General features: G+C 40.9%; 1 protein-coding gene across 1 annotated transcript; it reads right to left on the reverse strand.

Annotated features, from left to right (window-relative positions):
* Positions 1 to 6,883: 6,883 nt before the first annotated feature.
* Positions 6,884 to 21,661, reverse strand: rell2 (RELT like 2). Its single transcript, XM_085788888.1, has 7 exons — positions 21,534 to 21,661; positions 13,969 to 14,181; positions 11,809 to 11,871; positions 10,826 to 10,889; positions 9,796 to 9,972; positions 7,369 to 8,615; positions 6,884 to 7,335 (listed from the first exon to the last, which is right to left on the reverse strand). The coding sequence occupies exons 2-7, from the start codon at positions 14,165 to 14,167 to the stop codon at positions 6,884 to 6,886; spliced, it is 2,202 nt and encodes a 733-aa protein (XP_085645014.1). The 5' UTR covers positions 14,168 to 14,181; positions 21,534 to 21,661.
* Positions 21,662 to 25,946: the final 4,285 nt, after the last annotated feature.

A 25,946-nucleotide genomic window follows, 5' to 3' on the forward strand; every position in this document is an offset into this window, starting at 1 on the left:
GAATTACAGTTGGGGTTTTTTTTTTTTTAGGATGTTGAGATTCTTTAGTTTGACCTTTTTCACTTTGTCCCTCAGATGTATCTATATGGGGAAATATGAATTCAGTTGGTGCACAGTACAGTACCTGTGACTTATCCCACAATGCTATTATAGAGTCATGTCATGTCTTATATTTAATTTAAAAAACAAAACGAGAAGTATGACTTTGTGCAATGACTTTATCCCACACTGCAAAAACTCAAAATCTTTCCAAGAATATTTGTCTTATTTCCTGTCAAAATGTCTCATTTCTAGTCAAAACTCATCCCTTCCACTTAAAATAAGACTCATCACCTAAAAAAAGAACTTGTTTTTAGATCATTTTCACTTGTTTCAAACACATTTTCACTTGAAATAAGTAGAAAAATCTGCCAGTGAAAGGAAGTTTTTTGTGTTTGTAATAAGAAAGAAAAACCTGCCCCACTAACAGATTATTTTAAGTGAAAATCTGCTTGAAAGAAGGAAAAACTGTCTAAAAACAAGCTGCTTTTAATATGATGTGTCTTATTTTAAGTATAATGATATTTGTTCTGACTAGAAATGACATTTTGACTAAAAATAAGACAAATATTCTTGGTCATGTCATGTCTTATATTTAATTTAAAAAACAAAACAAGAAGTATGACTTTGTGCAATGACTTCTTCGACATTGAGTATGACTCAGCTTTAATCATGAACATGAGCAGTCAGACAAACATACAAGCTTTCAACAAAAAAAAACAACCTGACACACTCAACATAATCATCATCAGACTTTAAAAGAGTGGACAAACCTCTGCAGTCCACCACAGTCATTCACTGCAGAGTGAGCAGTCTTACCGGGCTCTACTGTTATTAAAGCATATAACACTCATCAGCTGATGGAGAAGCTCTGCAGATTAGACTTTAAAATACCCCATTATACTTGAAAATACACATCAGATTTTAAAATGCATGATTTATAAGTTTCACAGCTTGAGTTGGATGAACAGCCGGTGTTTCACAGTCTCCTGCCACACAGAGACAGAGCATGAGCAGAGAGAGGTGGTGTTAAAGGGAAAGTAGCATTTTTTTTTAAAGTGGGGTTGTATGATCTACAAATAGCCCCTAAGTACTTTAATTGCAGTAGAAGACTCTCTGCACTCCTCCCGGTAGCAACGCCAGCCCATAATAGCCCTGCCCAGAGATTTACAACATACAGTGTTGTGAACAGACCCAAAGAAACGGCCTATTTTCACGGCCTAAAAGAGGTTTTACCTGAAAAAAAATTCACAGTTCCATTGTATAATATCATTTTTATATAATTATATATTTGATATAATTTTTTCCAGCCCTTCAAAGTGCAGGAAAAACACAGTTTTTATTTGGACCTAACCAACTGCTGATCGGCGGGCGCTAACCCTGGGCGGAGGGATACATGAGTTGGTTAGGTCCAAATAAAAACTGTGTTTTTCCTGCACTTTGAAGGGCTGGAAAAAATTATATTATAGTGAACAATGGAACTGTGTATTTTTTTTCAGGTAAAACCTCTTTTAGGCCGTGAAAATAGGCCGTTTCTTTGGGTCCGTTCACAACACTGTATGTTGTAAATCTCTGGGCAGGGCTATTATGGGCTGGCGTTGCTAACGGGAGGAGTGCAGAGAGTCTTCTACTGCAATTAAAGTACTTAGGGGCTATTTGGAGATCATACAACCACACTTTAAAAAAAAATGCTACTATCCCTTTAAGAACAACATGAATATATGAATGAATATGTATCAATATCACAACTGCACTAAACTGATAAGACAGTCTGTCTGGGCTGAGCTGGTTGTGTAGTGTATTACCCAGTGGAAGCACCTGATTACATTAGTACAAGAACTTATTCTACTGATATTATGTGTATTAACAGAGCAGTTAAAACAGCTGGTGGGAACCAGAGAGGGATGTAGCACTGAGCTCCTACGGTGGCCCTGAGGACTCAATACACTGCAGGAGTACTACAAATGGCGAATATATCCATTCCAAGTGCATCCCACACTGCAAAAACTCAAAATCTTTCCAAGAATATTTGTCTTATTTCTTGTCAAAATGTCTCATTTCTAGTCAAAACTAATCTCTTTCCACTTAAAATAAGACTCATCACCTAAAAAAGAACTTGTTTTTAGATCATTTTCACTTGTTTCACTTGAAATAAGTAGAAAAATCTGCCAGTGAAAGGAAGTTTTTTGTGTTTGTAATAAGAAAGAAAAACTTGCCCCACTAACAGATTATTTTAAGTGAAAATCTGCTTGAAAGAAGGAAAAAGTGTCTAAAAACAAGCTACTTTTAATATGATGTGTCTTATTTTAAGTACAATGATATTTTGTTTTGACTAGAAATTACATTTTGACTAAAAATAAGACAAATATTCTTGGTAAGATATTTGATATTTTGCAGTGCAGCCAGCCTGTTTATTCACTGGAAACACTTCTGTTGTGTTGTACATGTAAGTATTATAGTATTAGCAACAACACGTGGAGTCAAACTCATGAGGGTTGTATGTGTTTTGTCTGTGTGGAGCTGAGAGCCACCGTATCACTCTCACAGTAGAAGCAAAATGAAGCACACACTGTCACCAGAAAGAGAGTGAGGAGAATTACAAATTAAATGACAAATGTTTGATACAGATGTAAACACACTGAACTGCAAGTTGTCAGTCGTAAGCTGGGAAAATGACACATTTACATGCAGCAAACACGTTAAAACGGATCATTTTAGTCATCCTTTTATTTCCTGCAATCGAAACGTGAAAACAAAATGAAACAGTGATTGTGGCCTATTGTTTTACCACTGATGTGCTTATACTAAACACACTGGTGAGGGAGGTGAAGACCTGCCATCAGGGTCAGGGGTTAGCTCCTTTAATCAGCTGCCTGAGAATCTGAACATGAAGCTAACTGATGCTACAACACAGAGGAGGCTAGAGAAGATACGATTGTGCATGACTCATCTTTAATGTTTTCTCACCGGAGTTATAATTCCTTGTGTCAGCTAAACAAAACAAATAAATACAAACTAATAATTTGCCATTTTAGTCTACTTGCCAGCCCATAGGGCCCCATTGTGAACCCGGAAATGTTGAGTACCCCAAAGTTTTATGTTAGAAATAGATAGTATGGGTCCCCAGTATTCAGAAACTGCCGGATGCTAATTTATATATATTGGGCAATTAGCATAACTGACATAATTAGAATAAATTAGCATAATTGCCTATATGGGCAATATTTCAACAAAATTGACTTGGCTGATCTGGGCAATATTGGAGTGGTTTTAGGGGTTATTGATGATGCTGAATCCATTTCTGACATTTTCAAAATTCAAAATGGCTGTCTAAACCGGAAGTGACCAGATTTTAACCGCCAGTGGGCCGATTTTGATGGATTTCAAAATCTGGTCACTTCCGGTTTAGACAGCCATTTTGAATTTTGAAAATGTCAGAAATGGATTCAGCATCATCAATAACCCCTAAAACCACACTAATATTGCCCAGATCAGCCAAGTCAATTTTGTTGAAATATTGCCCACATAGGCAATTATGCTAATTTATGTCAATTATGCTAATTGTCCAATATATATAAGTTTGCATCCAGCAGTTTCTGAATACTGGGGACCCATACTATCTATTTCTAACATAAAACTTTGGGGTACTCAACATTTCCGGGTACTTATTGTTGGCAAGTAGACTATTTGCACAAACCTTTGCAAACAACTGCAGTGTGGGGTTAGATTAGATATAATCACTGAACTGGTATATTTTTTTGGTCCAGCTGCTGTGAAGTGTCTTTATGCCTCTAGTGTTCATATTAATTGACAATCAGGATGATCAATAGGTGAGATTAAAGATGAGATCTGATGGTACAAACCTCAGTGCATCATAAAACTATAAACACTCATTATTTTTAGTGCAGCAGTAAATGAATGATCACACAGCTCAAATGTAATCAGTCCAAACCTACGTAGGTGTTCACTAATAAGCAACTATGGACTATTGGTTGACCACTGGTCATCTACCAATTATCAATATTTTACTACATTTAAAAAATACATTGTGCATAATGTTTTTTCAATAACAATATATTCCTTCATCTTACCCTGAAATGTGCCTTCAGATAATGGCTGTTATTGTTACTGTCTTACAATGAAGTAAAGCTTTATCCATTTTAAATAGCAAAATATTTTTGAATGACATAGTGTTGGGACTACTGAGACTGTGACTGAGGATGTGGCTGAAGAAGCAGCTGGTTCTTCAGTGTGTCCCAGACCTGTGAGTGTGGTCTGAATGATCAGAACCTTAAAGGGGAATTGCCGTTTTTTACAATCTGGACCTTATTTCTAGCATAAAATACGATATAATAATACATTTACTCACCCAGATAACTTTGGTGTCATTACAAGTCGTTCCGATGAAATTATCTCCAGCCGAGAGCCGCGTATATCCGTATAATGCGAGTCTACAGGCAGCCTCTAAATAACACATTATCTGCAGAGAAACTCCTTCATTTCACCAATATTTTGTTACACACTAAAAAATGTTGGGTTATCTCTGTAACCCAATTTATGAGTTATTGGTGTTGAGTTAAATTTTTGGGTTTTTCCAGAGTTTAACCCATTTTCAGGGTTAGAGGGCTATGAATTTAACCCAATTCCTGGGTTGTGCAAGTAATTGGGTTATTTTTCAGTGAGTAACCCATTTGTTGGGTTGGGTTGGGTAATTCTGTGACTTAACCGGCTGGTTCATTTGAAAAATGCTGTCCGCGCACTACAACATTGGGTTATTTTTAACCCAACTATTGGGTCGAGCAAGTGCTTTATACACGACCCAATAGTTGGGTTAAAAATAACCCAACGTTGTAGTTAGCATAACCCAACTCTTGGGTTGAATATTCAACTTGGGTTAATTTTTAACCCAACTGTTTTTAGTGTGTATGAAAGGCTAGTGCTATTCCCCTCTGAGTCCGGGGTTAGCTGTTATCAACATCCGGGGTCTGTAGGTTGACCTACTGACCTCTGACCTGGATGATGTCATCTCTGAGCGCCGCCCGGCTCATTCTGATAATAATCATTCCGCTTCGGCATTCGGGTCCATTTTTGTCTCAACTAGCCGGAGCTTTAGTGAGTCCAGGTTGAGGAGAGGAAGCCTGTGGAAGCTGAACTTCATCCAGCTGCTCATTTTGTTCTGACAAGTCAGAAACACGCAGAAACCAACCATAGCATTAGTGGTAGCAACAAGCTCAGAGATGACATCATCCAGGTCAGAGGTCAGTAGGTCAACCTACAGACCCCGGATGTTGATAACAGCTAACCCCGGACTCAGAGGGGAATAGCACTAGCCTATCAGAACTAAATATTGGTGAAATGAAGGAGTTTCTCTGCAGATAATGTGTTATTTAGAGGCTGCATTCTGCATTCAGTTATCTGGGTGAGTAAATTATTGTATTTTATGCTAGAAATAAGGTCCAGATTGTAAAAAAAAAAACGCCAATTCCCCTTTAAATGTGTCCTCACTGCGCCCTGCTGCATTTACACCTGAGCTCAGGGCTGACCTTGTGATCACATCACCTGAGACAGATGCTAACAGCAGGTCTGAACAGGGATTATAGTCAACCTGATGGTGGAGATGGAGGAATCAGCAGGATTCGTCTTCTGGGAAGCTAAAATTGCCAGTGGAGATGTTTTACCCCCAGAGCAGTGGACAGCTAAACATGACATGAGTAGGGATGTCACGATTAAAATTTTTCTTGGTACGATTATTGTCAGAGAAATAATCACGATGTTAGTTACAATTATCACGATTATTATTCTAACTAATTTCACGACACTATGAATGTGTAAAATCAAATATAGTCCAAATATAACTACATTACTCATTGTTTACACAAAATATTTCAAGTGTCTATTAATATATGACCAATTATTAACCCCCCAGGGGAAGCGTTTGAAATATTCAGGTAATAAACTGTCATCTATACCAAATAAAGCGTTTATTTTAATCGTTTTTTGTTTTGTTTTGGGGGTTTTTTAAAATACAAATGGCACACTAACATTTAAATTCCTACCAATTCAATGTTACGTTAAATAAATGGACCAGTTTCTGTGCATTTACCTTTGCTTTGGCGCCACATCTGCCGATAAGGTTCCAACATCAAATTTTTGTGAAAGTAACGGTATTTAGGAATCTTTACGATTAATTAATTGTGGCGTTTAATACCGCGATTAATTGTGAAAACAAGTAATCGTGACATCCCTAGACATGAGGTGTGTGTAATAATAGGTGTGTGTAATTTGTGTTTAAATGGATCAGAGACCAGAGTTGTGGTCAGTCAGTCGTTGAACCAGCCAGTTAGTGCCAGTGCGATATATTCACAGCTGTGGTTAAATACAAAGACAACGTTTCCATCATTTTCTCATATAATAGTCCAGTTTGAAAATGTGGGCACTGCAAAAACTCTACATCTTTCCAAGAATATTTGTCTTATTTCTTGTCCAAATGTCTCATTTCTTGTCAAAACTAATCTCTTTCCACTTAAAATAAGACTCATCACCTAAAAATTCACTTGTTTTTAGATAATTTCCACCAAATTTTCACTTGAAATAAGTAGAAAAATCTGCCAGTGAAAGTAAGTTTTTTGTGCTTTCTTAATAAGAAAGAAAAACTTGCTCCACTGTCAGATTTTTCTACTTATTTCAAGTGAAAATCTGCTTGAAAGAAGTAAAAAGTGTCTAAAAACAAGCTGCTTTTAATGTGATGAGTCTTATTTTAAGTAGAATGAGATTTATTTTGACTAGAAATAAGACAAATATTCTCGGTATGATTTTGAATTTTTGCAGTGGGAGAGTTCATTTCTCAGTCTGAAGTACGGACTATCTCCTTTTCCTCCTCCTCCTCCTCCTCCTTCTCCTCCGTCCTTCGCTCTCCTTCCTCTTCCTCCGTCACTTTGCAGTCTCTAATGTCTTCCATTTGCACCATGTCCTCCTTGTCTGCTGCAGCGGCGCTCTCTGCCCTCGGAGTAACTTGGACCGGACTAACTCGGTCTTTTCTCTCGTCCTCCACCGCCACCATAGTGGAGACAGAGAACTCTCTCTTGCTGTCGGGACTGGCCTTGACGATGGTCATGCTGCTCACTCTGCCCTCTACGGGTGAGGAGGGGGACAGCGGGCCGGAGGGGGACACGGGTAAGCTGCTCAGTCTGTCTTTATTAGAGAGCTGATCAGAGGGAGAGGACAGGGCAGACCCTTTAGACCCCTCGCTGGGTGAGACTGCGGGTGTTTTAAGGATGCCTTTCCTCTTCACCTCCGCTGTCGTGGTTCTCTTCTCTCCCTGTGGTGGACTTGAAACCACTGTGGACATCCCAGACATCACACTTCCTGACTCCAAAGTCAGCTGAGGTGAACTTCTGAGGGACAGCAGGTGTTGGTCAGCTGGAGAAGCAGCGAGACTTTGAGACCTGGTGTCAAGTTTGGGACTAGGACTAAGAGCAGCAGGGGAGCGAGTTTGTAACGGACTGGCAGTTTTTGACGACGGGACTGGGACGGTGGATTGGACGATGGACGCCGCTCGGCCTGATGGGAGTTTGGGGCTCGGAGTGGGAGTGGGAGTGAGGCCACGGGAGGAGGAAGAGGAAGCGGCCTCTGATGGGATGGGAGAGGTTTTTAACGAAGAAGATGGAGACTTCGGGCTCTTCATTTGGAACGAAGACGACGGAGAAGAAGACGAATCTAAACTTATTAAAGCCAGGCTAGCACCACCAAAACTAGGGTCCAGGTCTGAGCTGGAGCTGGGGTTGGGGTTGGGGTCTGGGTTGGGGTTGGGGTTGGGGGGGGTCTGGATGACGGGAACATCTGCAGCAGAGCAGGATGGAGCAGCGGGAGCAGCAGGAGAGAAACCGGGAAGGGAACCGCCGGGCACGGGGGGGAAGATCGGTGTGGAGGTCTGCTGAGGTTCTGGATCAAAAGCCTCCATTATTAAGACTTCTTGATCCCCGACATGTGGGAGCGAGCTGGGGGGGGCGGTGAGGGCAGTGGAAGGGGCCGCTGCAGTCCCAGGGGATCCTTCAGGACCAGGACCAGGACTAGAAGAAGCATGGGTCTGTTTCTCGTAGCCTGCTGCTGCTGTCGTCTTCTTGGGCTCATCAGGTCTCGGTGAAGCGGACTTTAACTGGCTCTTTGAGGGTTCGGTCTCGGGTCTAAAACCACGTTCAGATGTCTCGGTCTGAACCCGTTCCTCTGGCACCACGGGCGGCGGCTTCTGGATAGAGAACTTGACCCCCCCTCCCCCGGTGGTGGTCTCCCTTATCGCCCCCTCTACTGCTCTAACGCCGACCGGGTCGCTGCCCCGCCTCAGACCAAATATGGTCATGCTCTTCCTCCGTTTCCCCACCACGGGCGGGGCGGCGACCCCGTTGGCGTTCTCCGTGGGGGGTCGTACGTCCTTGAACATGCTCCTCAGGTTGTACCCGCCCCCCCCCTCCTTAGTCTGGTCCTCGCTGTCCTGTGATTGGTCCAGCTGGTCTGAGCTGACCATTGGGTTGGGACTTCCTCCTCCAGGCGGTTTCTTATCGGTGTGAGTCACCCGAAACCTGGAGAACACAGGAGGAGACACAGAGGATTCAACATAGCTTTCGTATCCCAGCAGCATGCTCTGTAGGGGGGTTGTTTAAAGCAATGGTTCTTAAAGGGATAGTTCACCCAAAATTGAAATTTCTGGGAGAAGTGTCAGAGTCCTCCGTGGCTTCTCTGAGTTACAGGGGGTCTCGGCGTAGCAGTGCATGTCCATATAACGGTTGCAAATGGATACCAACTGTCTTGGTAACAAAAAGACACACCAAAAAACATCCAAATACCTCCATGCTGCTTGTATGTGATGTCGAACTAGGGTCTGTCCTCTTCCCAGTTCGTCCAAATTTGACGAAACGGGAAGAGGAGCTTCGAGAAGCTTCCGCTACAAAACAAGCTTGAAATATAGACTTGTTTGATTTTTTTCGGGACAATTTCGCATTTCGGGGCTTCAATATAAGACGGACATTACATACGAGCAGCATGGAGGTATTTGGATGTTTTTTGGTGTGTCTTTTTGTTACGAAGACAGTTGGTATCCATTTGCAACCGTTATATGGAAATTTAAATTTTGGGTGAACTATCCCTTTAAAGTGGGGTCAAGTTGTCCTTGAGAAGGTTCAAGGGGGTCCCCAACTTTTCCTTGAAATTTTACCCCTTTTTTTCTAGAATTTGAAAACGTTATTGTTTTTTTTAGTTTTTTTTTTTTTAGAAATGTTACCACTTTTTGTAGAATTTTTTTAAAAACCTTTTTTATTTTTTTATTTTTTTAAGTATATTTTTTGCCTTTTATTTCATAGCACATAGTAGAGATAGACAGGAAAGGGGGAGGCAGAGAGAGGGGGAATGACATGCAGGAAAGGTCTGCCCAACGCAGAATTCAAACTGGGAACGCCTGCATTGAGGACTGTAGCCTCTACATGGGGCAGCTGCACCACGCACCGCCCCTATTTATTTATTTTTTTAAATTTAAACATTTTTGGAGAAACTGTGCCACTTTTTTTCCAGAAATATCTCTACAATATTTCCCACCATTGGCCCTAATTTGAAGTAACATTCTTCAGTCCACAAATTTGTGCATTGCTGGTGTTTGCTTCAACATTTTGTCCAATGGGGGTCCATGGTCTAATAATTTGTGTCAGTTTATTGGTCCTTGATGTAAAAAGTGTGAGAAGCGCTGGTTTAAACTGGTTCTGCTCTTACCGGCCCACAGAGAACACGGTCTGTTCTCCAGGTCTGAGTTTGGACCGGGGGGTCCGGCTCTGTCTGCGGCCCTTCTTAGACCGGACCTGAGCACAGAGGTGGCAGGAGGTGAGGTCAGCGCCGGAGTGGACGGTGTGATGATGAGGAGGAACACCACCAATAGACTCCTTACGCAACCTGGAAGTGCACATTATCATCATCATCATCATCATCATCGTTATAGCACAAATACTGCAGATTCTCAAGGTTTCACCGTGACAATTTGAACTAATAGTCTACTTGCCAGCCCATAGGGCCCCATCGTGAACCCGGAAATGTTGAGTACCCCAAAGTTTTATGTTAGAAATAGATAGTATGGGTCCCCAGTATTCAGAAACTGCCGGATGCTAACTTATATATATTGGGCAATTAGCATAACAGACATAATTAGCATAAATTAGCATAATTGCCTATATGGGCAATATTTCAACAAAATTGACTTGGCTGATCTGGGCAATATTGGAGTGGTTTTTAGGGGCTATTGATGATGCTGAATCCATTTCTGACGTTTTCAAAATTCAAAATGGCTGTCTAAACCGGAAGTGACCAGATTTTAACCGCCAGTGGGACGATTTTGATGGATTTCAAAATCTGGTCACTTCCGGTTTAGACAGCCATTTTGAAAATGTCAGAAATGGATTCAGCATCATCAATAACCCCTAAAACCACTCCATTATTGCCCAGATCAGCCAAGCAGTTGTTGAAATATTGCCCATAGCAATTATGCTAATTTATGCTAATTATGTCAATTATGCTAATTGTTCACTATATACAAGTTAGCATCCGGCAGTTTCTGAATACTGGGGACCCATTCTATCTATTTCTAACATAAAACTTTGGGGTACTCAACATTTCCGGGTACACATTGTAGACTATAACCCTTTACATGGAAATGTACATGGCCTCACATGTAATCCCATAGGTTTTGTATGCAATCTCAACTGTGTCACATGAAATCTCATAGGTTTCACATTCAAATCTTCAAATTTACCTGGGGTCATGACGCACACAGATATTGCGGCTTCCCAACATCTCATTGAAGGCTTCCATGTTAGCTGGAGGAGAGCAACACAACTGACATTAGAGCCACTCATCTGTGAACTGCACAAACTCATGTACACACTGATCTCATCTGATTCAGCTAACAGTGATATCAAACACAGAAGCAGGACAATAAACCACAACATGAGAGCATGTGCCACCTAACCTGACCTAAATTAAACAATTAACATGAACAGAAATCCTAAAGACTGTTCCTCGCAAAATGGGAGAAAGAACTAAATATAGAAATATCAGAGGAGGACTGGCGTTCTATGTGGAGTGCACAGCGTTCATCTACAAGTTCAAAGAAGTGGAGAATATTTGGCTGGAAGAACTTGATTCGTTTTTTCATTACACCTCTTATAAAAAGCAAATTCTCTCAATCACAAGAACAGTGCGGAGACATGAACGCAGATCATTCCCATATATTTTGGCTATGCCCAAAAATTCAAAGATCCTGGGATACACAATCCCTAACAATGTGACGGTCCTCTATTTCTGTGTCCTAAATGAAAATGTGGTTATTAAAAAAGACTGGTAGCTGTGTAAAATACTGTTGATGGCTTGTAAAAAAAAAAGTTATAACAAAATGCTGGTACAAAAAAGAACCTCCAAGCTTTAACCAATGGATGGACAAAGTGAAGGAAATGTGTTTAATGGAAAAGATGACTTCCTCTCTCCGATCTAGAGGAGCAACCAGGAAATGGCAGAAATGGAACTGCTTTTATCAAAACAATTGAGGATGCTACACACGAACAAGTAAAGACACTGGACATTATATATAGTAGGTCTTTCAACTGAGGAGCCCCCATGTTTTCGTTTGTGTTTTTGTTTTATTGTCTTGACAGTCTGTTGTCAACTTGTTTTTCTCTGAAAATACTAAATAAAAAGTATTAAAAAAAAGAAGACTGTTCAGCCTCTTTATATTATCACCTTCATTTTCAATGATGCACTTGAGGATCTGCTCCACTGTGTCCTGGTTCTCCTCATCCTCATCTGAAAAGCAAAGAGAAACAAATCCAAGTCTTATATATGATATAGACTACCACCGAGCAGCCAGGTGAGAGAGCTGGTGCACCCGTTGAAGATTTCTAAACTGATGAATAATGTTGAAATCAGTAGAAACAGAAGAGGAAGCGCTGCAGCAGCTGCTGTTTATTACAGAAACCACAACATCCTCTCAGCCAAATATGACAAAACCCCAGTTACAGTCAAAGGTCTGGGTTGTTGTTGTTAACTAACCCACTCAGATATTCCAACCAGATGGTTCCTGTCATCCACCACTCTGCACGATTCTTTTGCTCATATGATTATTTTTAACACAGCAGCCTGTTTCCTACACTGAGAGCTATTTGCCTTCATATAATGTAGATGGAATGAAACTGTTGCTCTTCCTCCAGACTGTCAATGAAACTTGCACTACACTGCAAAAACTCAACATCTTTCCAAGAATATTTGTCTTATTTCTTGTCCAAATGTCTCATTTCTAGTCAAAACTAATCTCTTTCCACTTGAAATAAGACTCATCACCTAAAAATTAACTTGTTTTTAGATCATTTTCACTTGTTTCAAACTAATTTTCACTTGAAATAAGTAGAAAAATCTGCCAGTGAAAGGAAGTTTTTTGTGCTTGTAATAAGAAAGAAAAACTTGATCCACTATCAGATTATTTTAAGTGAAAATATGCTTGAGAGACGTAAAAAGTGTCTAAAAACAAGCTACTTTTTATGTGATGAGTCTTATTTTAAGTATAATGAGATTTGTTTTGACTAGAAATTGCATTTTGACTAGAAATAAGACAAATATTCTTGCTAAGATTTTGAGTTTTTGCAGTGTACACTTCTTGTTTCTGTTTTTGTTCTATAATAGTGTCATGTTAATTGTCTTTTCTAGTAGTTTTTATGTCTGTTGGTTTCTGTTGGATACATGTGTTTGTTGTATGTGTTTTTTTCCTGCTTTTATGAATGATGTTGTTATGTTCTTGTGTTCATTTTAACGGCTTTTAACACCTTGCCAGGAGGACTACAGTCTGAAACTAGCCGTTGGCTAACACTGGCACCTTTACATTTTATTATGTTCATTGATGTGCATTGTCCTCCTTAGATCTTTCATCCCTGTTCTTCTAGTGTTTCCTCGTGCTTGTGTTCTGATTTGATTTATTTATTAAGTTAAAACAGTGCAAGGAGGGAACGAAGCCTGGAAGGTTTGTACAAAGTTCCACTCCCATCATCGAAGAATTACATGGAACTCAAGATAAACAATGAGTTCTGTGCCTGTGGTTTGCTGTAGCTTGAGTTGTATGTAGCTACACGCCAGTCCCTCTGTGGCTGTTTGTGTTGGAGGACTAATGCTGCATTCAAGACAACTCGGAAGTCGGAAAAAAAACGAGCTCCGAGTTGTAAAAAATGAATTGAACGGCGTCGAACTCGGAAATTACAGGTCGGGAACTCGGGTATCATATCAGAGCTCTGACTTTCCGACTTTACGTCACGACAACATCAAAACATGGCGTCATGCCCTCGTCTTAAACGGTTAGAATTTAGACATTTTTATTTATTTGTTGAGGTTTTAATGCATATTTTTGTGTATTATTGCAGTAGCCTAGATGAAATACGTTTATATTAAGCTGTGATTGTTGTATGGTGTGAAATTGTGTTCCTGGTATGTGAGGGAAATAAGGTTTAACTGTTATCAAGGCTGTAACATTATATGTGCACTCATCTGCAGCGTCTCCTCTCCTCCAAAATAAACATCATTTACTGCTGCAGTGATTTTTCCTGTTCAGCGATGAGCCACAATAATACACCAAACTTCCTTCAGGTATCCATGTTTTTTCTCTTCCGAGTTCCTGCAGCGCGAACGCAATGACGTCGGAAGTCGGAAATTTTCGAGTTGGGAATCCTGACCTCCGAGTTGTTGTGAACGCAGCATTAGCATCGGGCTGATACCTCACTAAACACTGGATGACATCACCAGGGTTGTAATTCTATATCAAAGTTCTCCAGAGGTGGACCAGGGTTTAGATAGGTGACCACAGGCTGATTATCACCCTGAAACCATAGTGAACTGGGATATTCTTGTTTCTGAACCCACCGTCTGTATTTTCTCCGAGCTTCTCCTCCTCCTGCTCGTCGTCGTCCATGTCTCCGGTCCGGCAGCGGTAGCCCTTCTTCTTCAGCAGGTGACAGAAGAGGAAGCCCAACAGTCCGGTGATGAAGAAGAGGAAGACCACCACGAAGATCATATAGGGTGGAGGATGATCCCCCACCCCGGAGGCATCTAATTCAGTCATAGTGTGGCTTTAACCTGAGATAAAGAGACAGTTAGCCTTCATTAATGCATGAGGGCAAGGGACTGTCATTGTTATGTTCAATGTTTATGAGTAATGTTCATTTGTTATCTTAGTCGTGACTTAGGAGTTCAGATATTAGAAAGCTGCATGTCAAACAGTTAAAACAGGTGTCAAACTGATAAAAATGAACATTACTCATAAACATTGAACATAACAGTGACAGTCCCTTGCTCTCATGAGAAATGGACATGAATTCAGAAATTTGTAACAATTTTGTAAATTTTTATAGGGTAATGCACACACTGTTTGAAAAAAAGAAAAATAATAATGGTGCGTTCCAGGCAACCCGTAACTCGTATTTTTCCGACCTGTTCCTATGGTTACCCGTTAGAACGTAGGGTGACATCAGGTAAATTGGGCCATCAGGTAAAATGAGCCAGTTAAGGTTTGAGCCTCCTAGCTTTTTAAGTTTTAACAGGCAATGGCTGTAAATGATTTCAAATTGTTGCTACAACTGTACTTGAAAAAAAACAATTGATTTGAGTCTCTGGTTGCTGTTGTGGATGGGACAGTGCTTTATATCCAGCCTGCTGAGGAGAAGTGTGCGAAAAGTGGCCTGGCAAACACATTTCACTTGAAACTGATAAGGTTGATAACTCCGTAAAAAAACAGATCTACAATAAAAAATGTGATTTATAATACACATTGTGATTCCCCCCATTGGATAGAATGCAAAATTCTTGCTAAGCTTACTTATTTTTAATTTAAATGCATTTTTTGTGGGTGGCTCAATTTACCTTAATGCATCATGGTAAATTGAGCCATGCATTTCAGCTAAAATGGGCCACATACAAAACACAGTCTCACACTGAAGTTACACAGAAATTGAAGGTGCAAAACATGTTCAAAGTTAGATATATATCCAAGGTTGGTCAGTGCCACTCATGGTGCCATTAGCACTGTGGGGGAAAAAATGGCATCTATAATGCCACACACACACATACACACACAGTAAAAGAGCCTATAACATAGTCAGTTAACAAAGAGCATATCAACAACATGATCATGTAATTTTAAAATGCATTTTAAGATTAAAAAATGTCTTCAACCTCTTATGTATTCACTGTTAATGTTAAGTTTAGTGTTGTAGTTTAGTAGTAGTGTCAATTAATTATTAAAATTTTAATGATTTCTGCTAAAATTACTGTGTTGTTCTCTCTTGGCCCATTTTACCTGAACATTCATCGTACCTCGAGAGGGAACATCCCGATACTTTAACTCTCATAATTCCAAAATAATTATACTTTTTAATTTTTTTTTCACACAGAAACATTTAAGAGACCTATGTCGATTTTTAAAAATATCAATGGATTTCATGCATAGCGTTTTTGATGGTCTTATTGATTGTTTACCAAAAAGTGGCCCATTTTACCTGACTTCACCCTACAGTCAAACTCGTAACTTCCCACCTGTGAACTGGTACTAGATCGATCTACTCCCAGTTCCCAGTTCGTAACTTGTAACTTGCCTGGAACGCTACAAACTCGTAACTGGTGACTTGAAGTCGTGACTTACGGGTTAAAAAGCCTGCCTGGAACGCACCATAAGTTGTCTATCTTGGTTGCCTAGCAACGGATATTGTTATTTTTTGTAAAGTATGTGTGTGTATATGAATGTGAAGCATTACTATAAAGTATTTTGAACTGTGTGTCTGGCTGGTTATATAATAGTATATATGGCTATATAAATGCAGTTCATTTACCATTTTTGCATTAGAATGAATGGAGGTCAAAATGACTTCTTGGAGGTAAAATCACTCTTTTTTTCGTTCTCTTTTGTACTAGAATCATGAAAACGCATAAGATGATGTAGAACACACTTTTAGGAAAAGTCATCGACTGGGAGACATAGGGTTTTTACACAAACAGAGTTACATGCATTTTAAGAAGCGAGAGAGGTCAAAATGACCTCACGGCGGTTCTAGTGTTAACACCTTTCTCCACATGCATCTCCACTGGCCACTTGTGATCAGATCTAACGTTCTGCATGTCAGATAAACAGGTATGATGTAGGCTATGTTGTTTGTGAGAGGGAGGGGAGGGGGGCAGTGTGCAGAGCTGTCTGTATGTCGTCAACTTGTACTCAGACTTGCACTAAGCCATTAGCTACAAACGTGCACTCAGACTGGAATATGAAGTGAAGCGCTCCGTGTTGCAGCTTTACATCATCACAACAACATGAGCATTGATGGATATTTCCAACCACAGCCCGAGGAAACACCATGAAGCCGTCGCCCTGTAGGCTCAGCACCCACAGGCAGCCAGACCTGGCAGTAGGTAGACAGGGAGCTCAGCATTTAGACCCCCGGGACCAAAGACATGTAGGCCCTGGAGACATGGACTGGAGTGTCACCTCGCTGGCAGAAGGGGAGGAACAGGTGTGAGATACAGTTGGGCTCCCCTCCACACACAGAAAGGCCTCTGGAACTATAATCCTGGAGAAGGAATGGACTCTTGGGGGACTTCATTTAAGTCTAGACTTAAAGCAGAAGTAAGTGATCCGGTCATTTTGGCTAATGCTGCGTTCCAGGCAGGCTTTTGAAACCGTAAATTACAGCTTCAAGTCACGACTTACAACTTTGTAGCGTTCCAGGCAACCCACTCGTGTTTTTCCGACCTGTTTTAGCTGTGAAAGTCACTATAACGGCCACTCGTAACTTCTGACCCGTGAACTCGTACCAGATCGAACTGGTACCACTTCACAGGTCGGAAAAACACCAGTTACGAGTTGCCTTGAACGCACCATAACAGTCCTCGTCCCTACGTCACCACATTCACGGCGTCCCTTGGCTGCACACACAGCCCTTTATGCCGTTCTCTCTCCTCATTGGATAAAGGTTGTAGGATACAAGGAAAGTTTTCTCCTGGGCTCAGAGCAGAGCAGAGTGACTGACAGACCCGTGTTTCAGACCAAACACTCTGTAGAAGTGATTGCTGTCGGAAGATAGAACTATTTAAGACTTATATTAACACAAATATATCACTTACTTCTGCTTCCTTTATGACAGGGCTTTTAGTTAGGGCTGGTTCAGGTTCAGGTAGCTCTGAACCATTTTATAGCTACGCTGCTATAGGCTTAGACTGCTGGGGGACACATCTGCTTACACAGAGCCCTCTCCTTTCCCCTCCTCTCCTCTCCTCTCCTCTCTTCTCTTCTCTTCTCTTCTCTTCTCTTCTCTTCTCTTCTCTTCTCTTCTCTTCTCTTCTCTTCTCTTCTCTTCTCTTCTCTTCGCTTCTCTCTTCTCAGTACATCTTTGAACTGTCATTTTCTGTTGCACTATGTAGTTTGGCCTTGGTGTCTTTCACTCTCTCCGTGTTTCCATAGATCCACCGGAGCTCCATCTCTCTGCACCAGCCGCTGCCTGCATCGCCCCCTACCCCCCCTTTTCCCCTGCTGTTACAGTTTTTCTCGATTGCTAAGACACATTTCTCGAAAGCTTCTCTCATTTTCTCTAAACTGTGAACACAAACCCCAATTTTCAAGCTACATTCACAAAACCTCAGACTCCTCTTGCAAAACCAAACTTTCACCTCAAAACAGTTCAATCTGTGCCCAAAACTGAACTATGTTGTCAAGTCGTGCCCCAAGTCTAGTACAGTATGTATATTCCCTCACATCACTGGACACAAGTGTGATCAATGTTGAGTTGTTGTGTTCAACCGGTGAAACTTGTGCTTTAGTTGTGTTTGACTTTTGCCACCTGTGCTCAGCATTTTGCAACACAGGTGCATCACAATGAAAATGTGTTGCTAAGTTGTGTCTAAACAGGTGAAAAGTGCTGATGGTTTTGCCAAAAGAGAGACTGGTTCAATCAGTGGGTTCAGACAACTGAGCGTTTGGTTCAGACAACAGGGTTTAGTGTTTTAGCAATTGAGAAAAACTGTAAACCGGCCTGCCCTCCCTTCCCATGAACCAGTCTGCCATTCAGTCCTCCCATTGAGCTGGTCTGCTCTCCCTGCCTCCTTGCCAACATTTCCATGTTTCCCTCATTCTGTGACATAAACTGTAAACTGTTTTCTTGTCTGTAACAACATCTCTGTCCCGTCTGTCCGTCCTGGGTGAGGGATCCCTCCTCTGTTGCTCACCCTGAGGTTTCTCCTGGTTTTCCCTGTTAAAAGGGTTTTCTATGGAGTTTTTCCTCAGTGGATGTGAGGGTCTAAGGACAGAGGATGTTGTTGTGATGCCATGTAAAGCCCTTTCAGACAAACTGTTGGTAAAAACGGGCTATACAAATAAAATGGCCTTGCCTTCAGTGCCCATGTGGACAATGATGGAGAAACCTGTAGGGGTGTGACTGGGAGAACTGGGCTCCCTGGTCTGAACCAGAGAGGAGCTTTGTTATGGACTTCTGTGTTAGTCACAGTCTGTCAATAACAAACACCATGTGCAAACATAAGGAGGCTCATAAGTGGACTTGGTACCGACCCCCCTCCACTCAACACCTTACACCTACAACAACTAGACAGCTACGTTTGGCTGCAGCTGATGCTGCCTATACACCAGAGAAATGCCCCCCTCCAGTGGTTATATTTATCACTGCTCTGAAATGCATTCATATGTTTTGTCTCAGAGGAAAAACTGAATTCCTTTTTTTAACCTTCCCTCTACATAATGGTTGGTTGGTACACATTAATCTGAACGACGGCAGTAGCCTATTATTGTGAAGAACAAAATCATAACACTGAGACAGTCAGAGACAGTTTAAAGGGATAGTTCAACATTTTTGGCAGATTGGCCCATTGCCATAATCCCTATAGTCATACTAGTAGGTTTGTTACCTTTAATTGTCGGTGCAAGCTATTTTTAGAACGGCGGAGCAGAGCCGTGAGCTGCTCAGAGCTACGCTACAGAGGCACATGGGATTTCTTGGTTTCCCTCATCAAACTCATCAAATACACAATCCAACAACTCCACAACGCTCTGGTGGACAAGTTGTGACCTGCACATTCACCACGCTATGAGATAATAACACAACGTTACCACACAGAGTTGTTGTAGAGGTAAATACATGCAAAACCGCTGATGCACGTTGCCTTCAGGGACAGTTTTTCAGCAAGCAGTCTCTGTATTTACCCTGTATTTACCTCGAAAACGGCTCTGTTTCGTAACGTTGTGTTATTATCTCATAGCGTGGTGAATGTGCAGCTCACAACTTGTCCACCAGAGCGTTGTGGAGTTGTTGGATTGTGTATTTGATGAGTTTGATGAGGGAAACCAAGAAATTCCTTTAGCCTCCGACCGTAGTATACTTATAATGGACCTGAGTCTGTAATAAAAGATTATCTATCTATCTATAGCTCTGAGCAGCTCACGGCTCTGCTCCGCCGTTCTAAAAATAGCTTGCACCGACAATTAAAGCTAACGAACCTACTGCTATGACTATAGGGATTATGGTGATGGGCCAATTTGCCAAAATGTTGAACTATCCCTTTAACACCTGAAATCTTCAACAGAATACTGTAAAATATGACTGAGAGTTTGACTCCTTTATACCGGCTCAGTGACTCATACTGTGTACATGCACATGCACACACATGTAGCCATGAGGCCAATACATTATCATTGCCAAATGCATAATTATATTCTGCATCATGAATAATCAAATCAAAAATAATAAATCTGAGATTCCTCATAAACAACAATCACAACAAGCGCACAAATAACAAACAAATGAGACAAAAATCTTATAAATGCTTAATATCGCCTTATCTTCAATAAAAGATTACGTAAAGATTCAGGTGACATTAAAGCTTTGACATTAAGGTTTTTCATGCCATATGCTCATTATCCAATCAGAACATTACCCAACCAGTTTGTCTCGTTTGATATTTGGGGGCCTGAGCACTAAAATGTGAGCACCCTATTGAAACTGAATTATTTTGGAGCCTAAACACATTCAAAAACAAACTTTGCACACATGTCAGTGCTGCGGAACATTTGCATGTGATAGGAGTCTGGTGCATGGGCAGGGCAAAGTGGCTGTAGAGCTATAGAGGCCCCCTCCCACCCCTCCCACCCCATACTGTCCTATAGGCATGACCTTGGTGGACAAAATGCATCATTGTTACATATATAACATGTCAAGATGCACAAAAAGACTTTTGCAACCTTCCACTGGGAAGTTAGTTGGCCATTGTCTTTCATTTTAGCTTTGATTCTGTGATTGAAGGATGTAGTTGTTTAACATCTGTTCGTGGTTGTCTTTTTTTTTTTTAACTTTACACATCTTCATTGTTGTTTTGTGTTTGTGGCCAGTTTTTATCTTAAAGGGATAGTAGCATTTTTTTTAAAGTGGGGTTGTATGATCTCCAAATAGCCCCTAAGTACTTTAATTGCAGTAGAAGACTCTCTGCACTCCTCCCGTTAGCAACGCCAGCCCATAAAAACTGTGTTTTTCCTGCACTTTGAAGGGCTGGAAAAAATTATATTATAGCGAACAATGGAACTGTGTATTTATTTTCAGGTAAAACCTCTTTTAGGCCGTGAAAATAGGCCGTTTCTTTGGGTCTGTTCACAACACTGTATGTTGTAAATCTCTGGGCAGGGCTATTATGGGCTGGCGTTGCTAACGGGAGGAGTGCAGAGAGTCTTCTACTGCAATTAAAGTACTTAGGGGCTATTTGTAGATCATACAACCCCACTTTAAAAAAAATGCTACTATCCCTTTAAGATCATTTAATTAAAAAAAAAAAAAAAAGCTTCCAAACTAATCAGCAAGACAGGATCAACAACATGCCCACGACTAAATCCTGGAGAATGACTGCACCATATAGCCTACCCCACACCCCAAACATGAACACAGCTACAGGTAGCTAGCTGAGCTGTAGTATGTAGTTAGCTGATAACTTTTCATTAGTTGCTGCTCTCTGTTACCACTGGTTTTTACATCAACAGTTCACCTCTTTTGGCCAGTGACAGTAGTTTGCAGCAGGGACCATTAGAGTTTAGCTTCAGGTTCATTTTTTTAATAACATACAACAGTATATCTACTATTATATCAGAGGTAGAGAATCATTATTTGCATTTTTTTATTCTCCTTTTTTGTAATAATAACCATCAGACACTGACCATGCATGTACCTGTGCGGCTAATTTTATATCTAAGACCTGCTTTACTGTAATGTGTGCATACAAGTTCATACTGTAGATTCAAGTAATTATACTCCACTTAATGCATGAGTCTTCCATCATTAACTCTGTATGAACACCTCTGTGTGTGTGTGTGTGTGTGTGTGTGTGTGTGTGTGTGTGTGTGTGTGTGTGTGTGTGTGTGTGTGTGTGTGTGTGTGTGTGTGTGTGGTCCTTACCTGTGTCCTGTCATCAGTAAACCTGTCCACCAACACGTCTGAAGGCTGCAGTCAGAGCAAACGGAGGAGCTGTTGAGATGTAGATGATAAACAATGTGAAAATGTGCGTGTTGGATAAGAGGCTCGACACACACCGAGTGGGCCCCCCTTCTTGGCCCCCTCTTGGCCCCCCCTTCTTGGCCCCACCTCTTCTGTCTATCTCTGGGCCGGGAGGGGGAGGGGGGGGGCACAAGTCAATGTCACTCTGCTCTTCCTCATTAAATGAAGAAATACACATGAATCTGTGATCCTGCAGGAGGCTATAAATATGATTCAGGCAAATACACACACATACACACACACACACACACACACACACACACACACACACCACACACACACACACACACACACACACAGCTACCAAGCTAACATTTAGCTGCTTATCAGCTCGGCCCTTACAGTGGCTTATCAGCATCACAGCTCACACACACACATGAGTGTGTACACTTACACATGCACATGCATGTGCGCAATTTGCGCATGCGCGCACACACACACACACACAGACTTCTACAAAGTCTAAGTTTGTGAGAACACTCTTCCCTCCCTAACCCTGATCTTAAAGGGATAGTATCATTTTTTTAAAGTGGGGTTGTATGATCTACAAATAGCCCCTAAGTACTTTAATTGCAGTAGAAGACTCTCTGTACTCCTCCCGTTAGCAACGCCAGCCCATAATAGCCCTGCCCAGAGATTTACAACATACAGTGTTGTGAATGGACCCAAAGAAACGGCCTATTTTCACGGCCTAAAAGAGGTTTTACCTGAAATATTCATATATATTTACATCATTGGCACTTTACATCACAATATTCTTATTTCATGCACACCTGCAGTAGTAGTATTTATATTATTTATACTATTATTATCTATATAATATTTTTACACCATAGTCACTTTACCTATCAATACTTTTATATCAGGCCACCTTATATCCTTACATCCTCAGTACTTGTTTTGCACATTGCCTGGTTGAAGGTTGATTTGTTTTATTGTTTATTGTGTCTAGATTTTCTCTCTGTTCAGTTGTGTTGTGTTTTTTTGTTTTTTAGCCCTCTCTACTGTCTTTTCTTAACTAAATTTCCCCGTTGTGGGATGAATAATGTACTAATCTAATCTAATCTAATCTAACATGGGATGGAATGCATGGTGACTGATTGAGCTGACTGAGCCACACTCTGGTCATTAGTGGAACTGCAGCTTTTGTCAATGGTTGGTTGTGCATCCCCCAGCGCCAAACACTAAACAGCTCATTGTTATTAACAATCATTGTGACTTCCAGTATTATATTTTGGATAATAATTCACAGAGTTATTCAGCTCTGCATCAGCTGGAGAAGTGACAACGATGATTTATGCATTAAGGCATTTAGGCATTGGCCTCTCTCTGTGTACTCCAGTTTCCTCCACAGTCCAAAGACATGCTCATGTGATAGATGTGATAGAGTGGTGACCTGTCCAGGGTGCACCCCTCTATCGCCCTGTGTCAGCTGGGATGTGCTCCAGACCCCTCATGAGCCTGTGTGGAGAGCCAATGAAAGAATAGATATTATAAGGCCTTGACCTCATGCTGTAAAGGACATTGAGGTAACGCAGGTCTTGACTTTTCATGAGCTTTTACATTTTTAATAGGGTTGTCACGATTCTCCAAATCCTCGATTCGATTTGATTTTCGATTTTAGGGTCACGATTCGATTCAATTCTCGATTTTTTTTCTTTCTCTTACAGCACAGAGGCCTATGCCATTTTCAGACTAGTCTAGTCTACGATCATTGGTTTTATTCATCAAATTTTGTACAGTAAATCTTATTTTAAAAGATGGGCTACATACAGCCTAAGTGATGCAATTTCCATAATGTATCACATCAGGCACTAATGGTCACATTTAAATAATTTATTTACAATATAAAGGTAACAACAAAATAAATGAGAGGTCACAGAGGGTGCATGCCATCAAGTGAGTGACTCTTTTTGGTTACAGCAGTGCACTACTTTTAAAATGACAATGTGCAACAAAACAAAATAAATAAATAAAAAATATGTCCAAAGTCATGGAACAATTAGAGCCTTAACCAGCGTCGGCCATTTGGCCCCAAATTTTACCAAGAAAGCCCCCAAAAATCATGATCCAGGGGCAAAAATTGCCCCCAAGGTTTCGAAACAATTAAAATACATTTATATCTGTACATTATCAGAATTTTATTTTCATTAAATCACCGTCGCGTCTTATTCTCCTGATGTCGGCTTAATGTAATGTAAACGAGATTGCGCTGATACGGAGAGTAATGTGACAGACAGCGGGGCAGAGCTGCAGCTGCAGCTGCCGTGCTGTGATTGGACCTGACCAGATCTCCCGAAAGCCCCCGCAAATAATACATCCACAAAAAGTTAAGTGACAAGTTGCACCTTTTCGTCGGGGATCGTCGATCCTCTCTTTGACTCCGATGCTCGAGACCATGACGTAATCTTGATCGATTTCGATAAAAAATCTAAATCGTGACACCCCTAATTTTTAACATTCTAACTCATGCAGTATGTCCAGAAGGTTCATGATGAAGGAAGGACAGTACAGACACTGCGGTTGATTGGTCTATTTCAGGCTCTCACCACCTAACCACTGCTGTGGACAGATGCCACAGTGTCACAGCTCCTTTAACCGTGAGCAGAACCTTCACTGGGTTGTTTTAACCTCAGCTTCACTGTCACATCATTCGCCTGATGTTGATGTGTAAACATTGTGCTGCTGTCGTATCACTGCACTGCACTGCACCTCCTGGAATAACATGTCAGAACAACATTCACTGGCTAAAGGGATAGTTCAACATTTTGGCAAATTGGCCCATTGCCATAATCCCTATAGTCATAGCAGTAGGTTCATTACCTTTAATTGTCGGTGCAAGCTATTTTTAGAACGGCGGAGCAGAGCCGTGAGCTGCTCAGAGCTACGCTACGGAGGCTCATTATGGGATTTCTTGGTTTCCCTCATCAAACTCATCAAATACACAATCCAAAAACTCCACAACGCTCTGGTGGACAAGTTGTGAGCTGCACATTCACCACGCTATGAGATAATAACACAACGTTACCACACAGAGTTGTTTTAGAGGGAAATACAGAGACTGTTGATGAAAAACTGTCCCTGAAGGCAACGTGCATCAGCGGTTTTGCATGAATTTCCCTCTAAAACAACTCTGTGTGGTAACGTTGTGTTATTATCTCATAGCGTGGTGAATGTGCAGCTCACAACTTGTCCACCAGAGCGTTGTGGAGTTTTTGGATTGTGTATTTGATGAGTTTGATGAGAGAAACCAAGAAATCCCATAATGAGCCTCCGTAGCGTAGCCCTGAGCAGCTCACGGCTCTGCTCCGCCGTTCTAAAAATAGCTTGCACCGACAATTAAAGGTAACGAACCTACTGCTATGACTACAGGGATTATGGCAATGGGCCAATTTGCCAAAAATGTTGAACTATCTCTTTAATGCCTTTAAATAACCCTGCAGTCATACTCAATCATAGTAAAACTATTTCCTGTTTTCTTTGAGAGGGTAAGGGGTCAGGCTCTCATTCACACACACACACCCAAGTGTACACACACATGCGTGCACTTGTACAGCAAATACACATGCACAGAACTTGTCAACTTTGCTCTTTGCAAAACATGATGTGCAGCTGAGCAACATAATAAACAGTGCAACATAAAACTAGCCTCTATTGTCCTGCACAACATTGCTACCAAGTGCCCAGTGTAAAAAAAAGTTTTACTATTTGACTATTTTTATATCATAGTTTTTGGATAAAGGTATGACAATCCAACTAAAAGTGAAAAACGTTCAATTCAAGACTGGATAATGTCATGTAACAACTTGGATCATGGCTCTCCATAGAAAAGAGTGGAGTTCAGGACATAGTTAAAACCACCACATATAGTCTTCTGCAGGCTGAAGCAGGGCCGTTGTATAGGGGAGAAAGGTGATGATAATTCTAGGGGCCCAGCGCCCAGTGGGGCCCATAAAAAACCCCAGTAGTCTAATCTTTGTATGACTGATTTATTCTGCATAAGACCCTGACTAATACTCATAGTACACTGTAAAAACTCAACATCTTTCCAAGAATATTTGTCTTATTTCTTGTCCAAATGTCTAATTTCTAGTCAAAACTAATCTCTTTCCACTTAAAATAAGACTCATTACCTAAAAATGAACTTGTTTTTAGATCATTTTCACTCGTTTCAAACAAATTTTCACTTGAAATAAGTAGAAAAATCTGCCAGTGAAAGCATGTTTTTTGTGCTTGTAATAAGAAAGAAAAACTTGCTCCACTATCAGATTTTTTCTACTTATTCCAAGTGAAAATCTGCTTGAAATAAGTAAA

This window comes from Trachurus japonicus, chromosome 10 (assembly GCF_045865225.1).
Source record: "Trachurus japonicus isolate A0001 chromosome 10, Traja_1.0".
Taxonomy (NCBI): Eukaryota; Metazoa; Chordata; class Actinopteri; order Carangiformes; family Carangidae; genus Trachurus; species Trachurus japonicus.

Coding starts and splice junctions, on each gene's coding strand:
- rell2 (XM_085788888.1), bottom strand. CDS start 14,167: ATGACTGAATTAGATGCCTCCGGGGTGGGGGATCATCCTCCACCCTAT. Junction 11,872..13,968: donor GCTCGGAGAAAATACAGACG/GTGGGTTCAGAA, acceptor TTTGCTTTTCAG/ATGAGGATGAGGAGAACCAG. Junction 7,336..7,368: donor GATGTCCACAGTGGTTTCAA/GTCCACCACAGG, acceptor GAACCACGACAG/CGGAGGTGAAGAGGAAAGGC.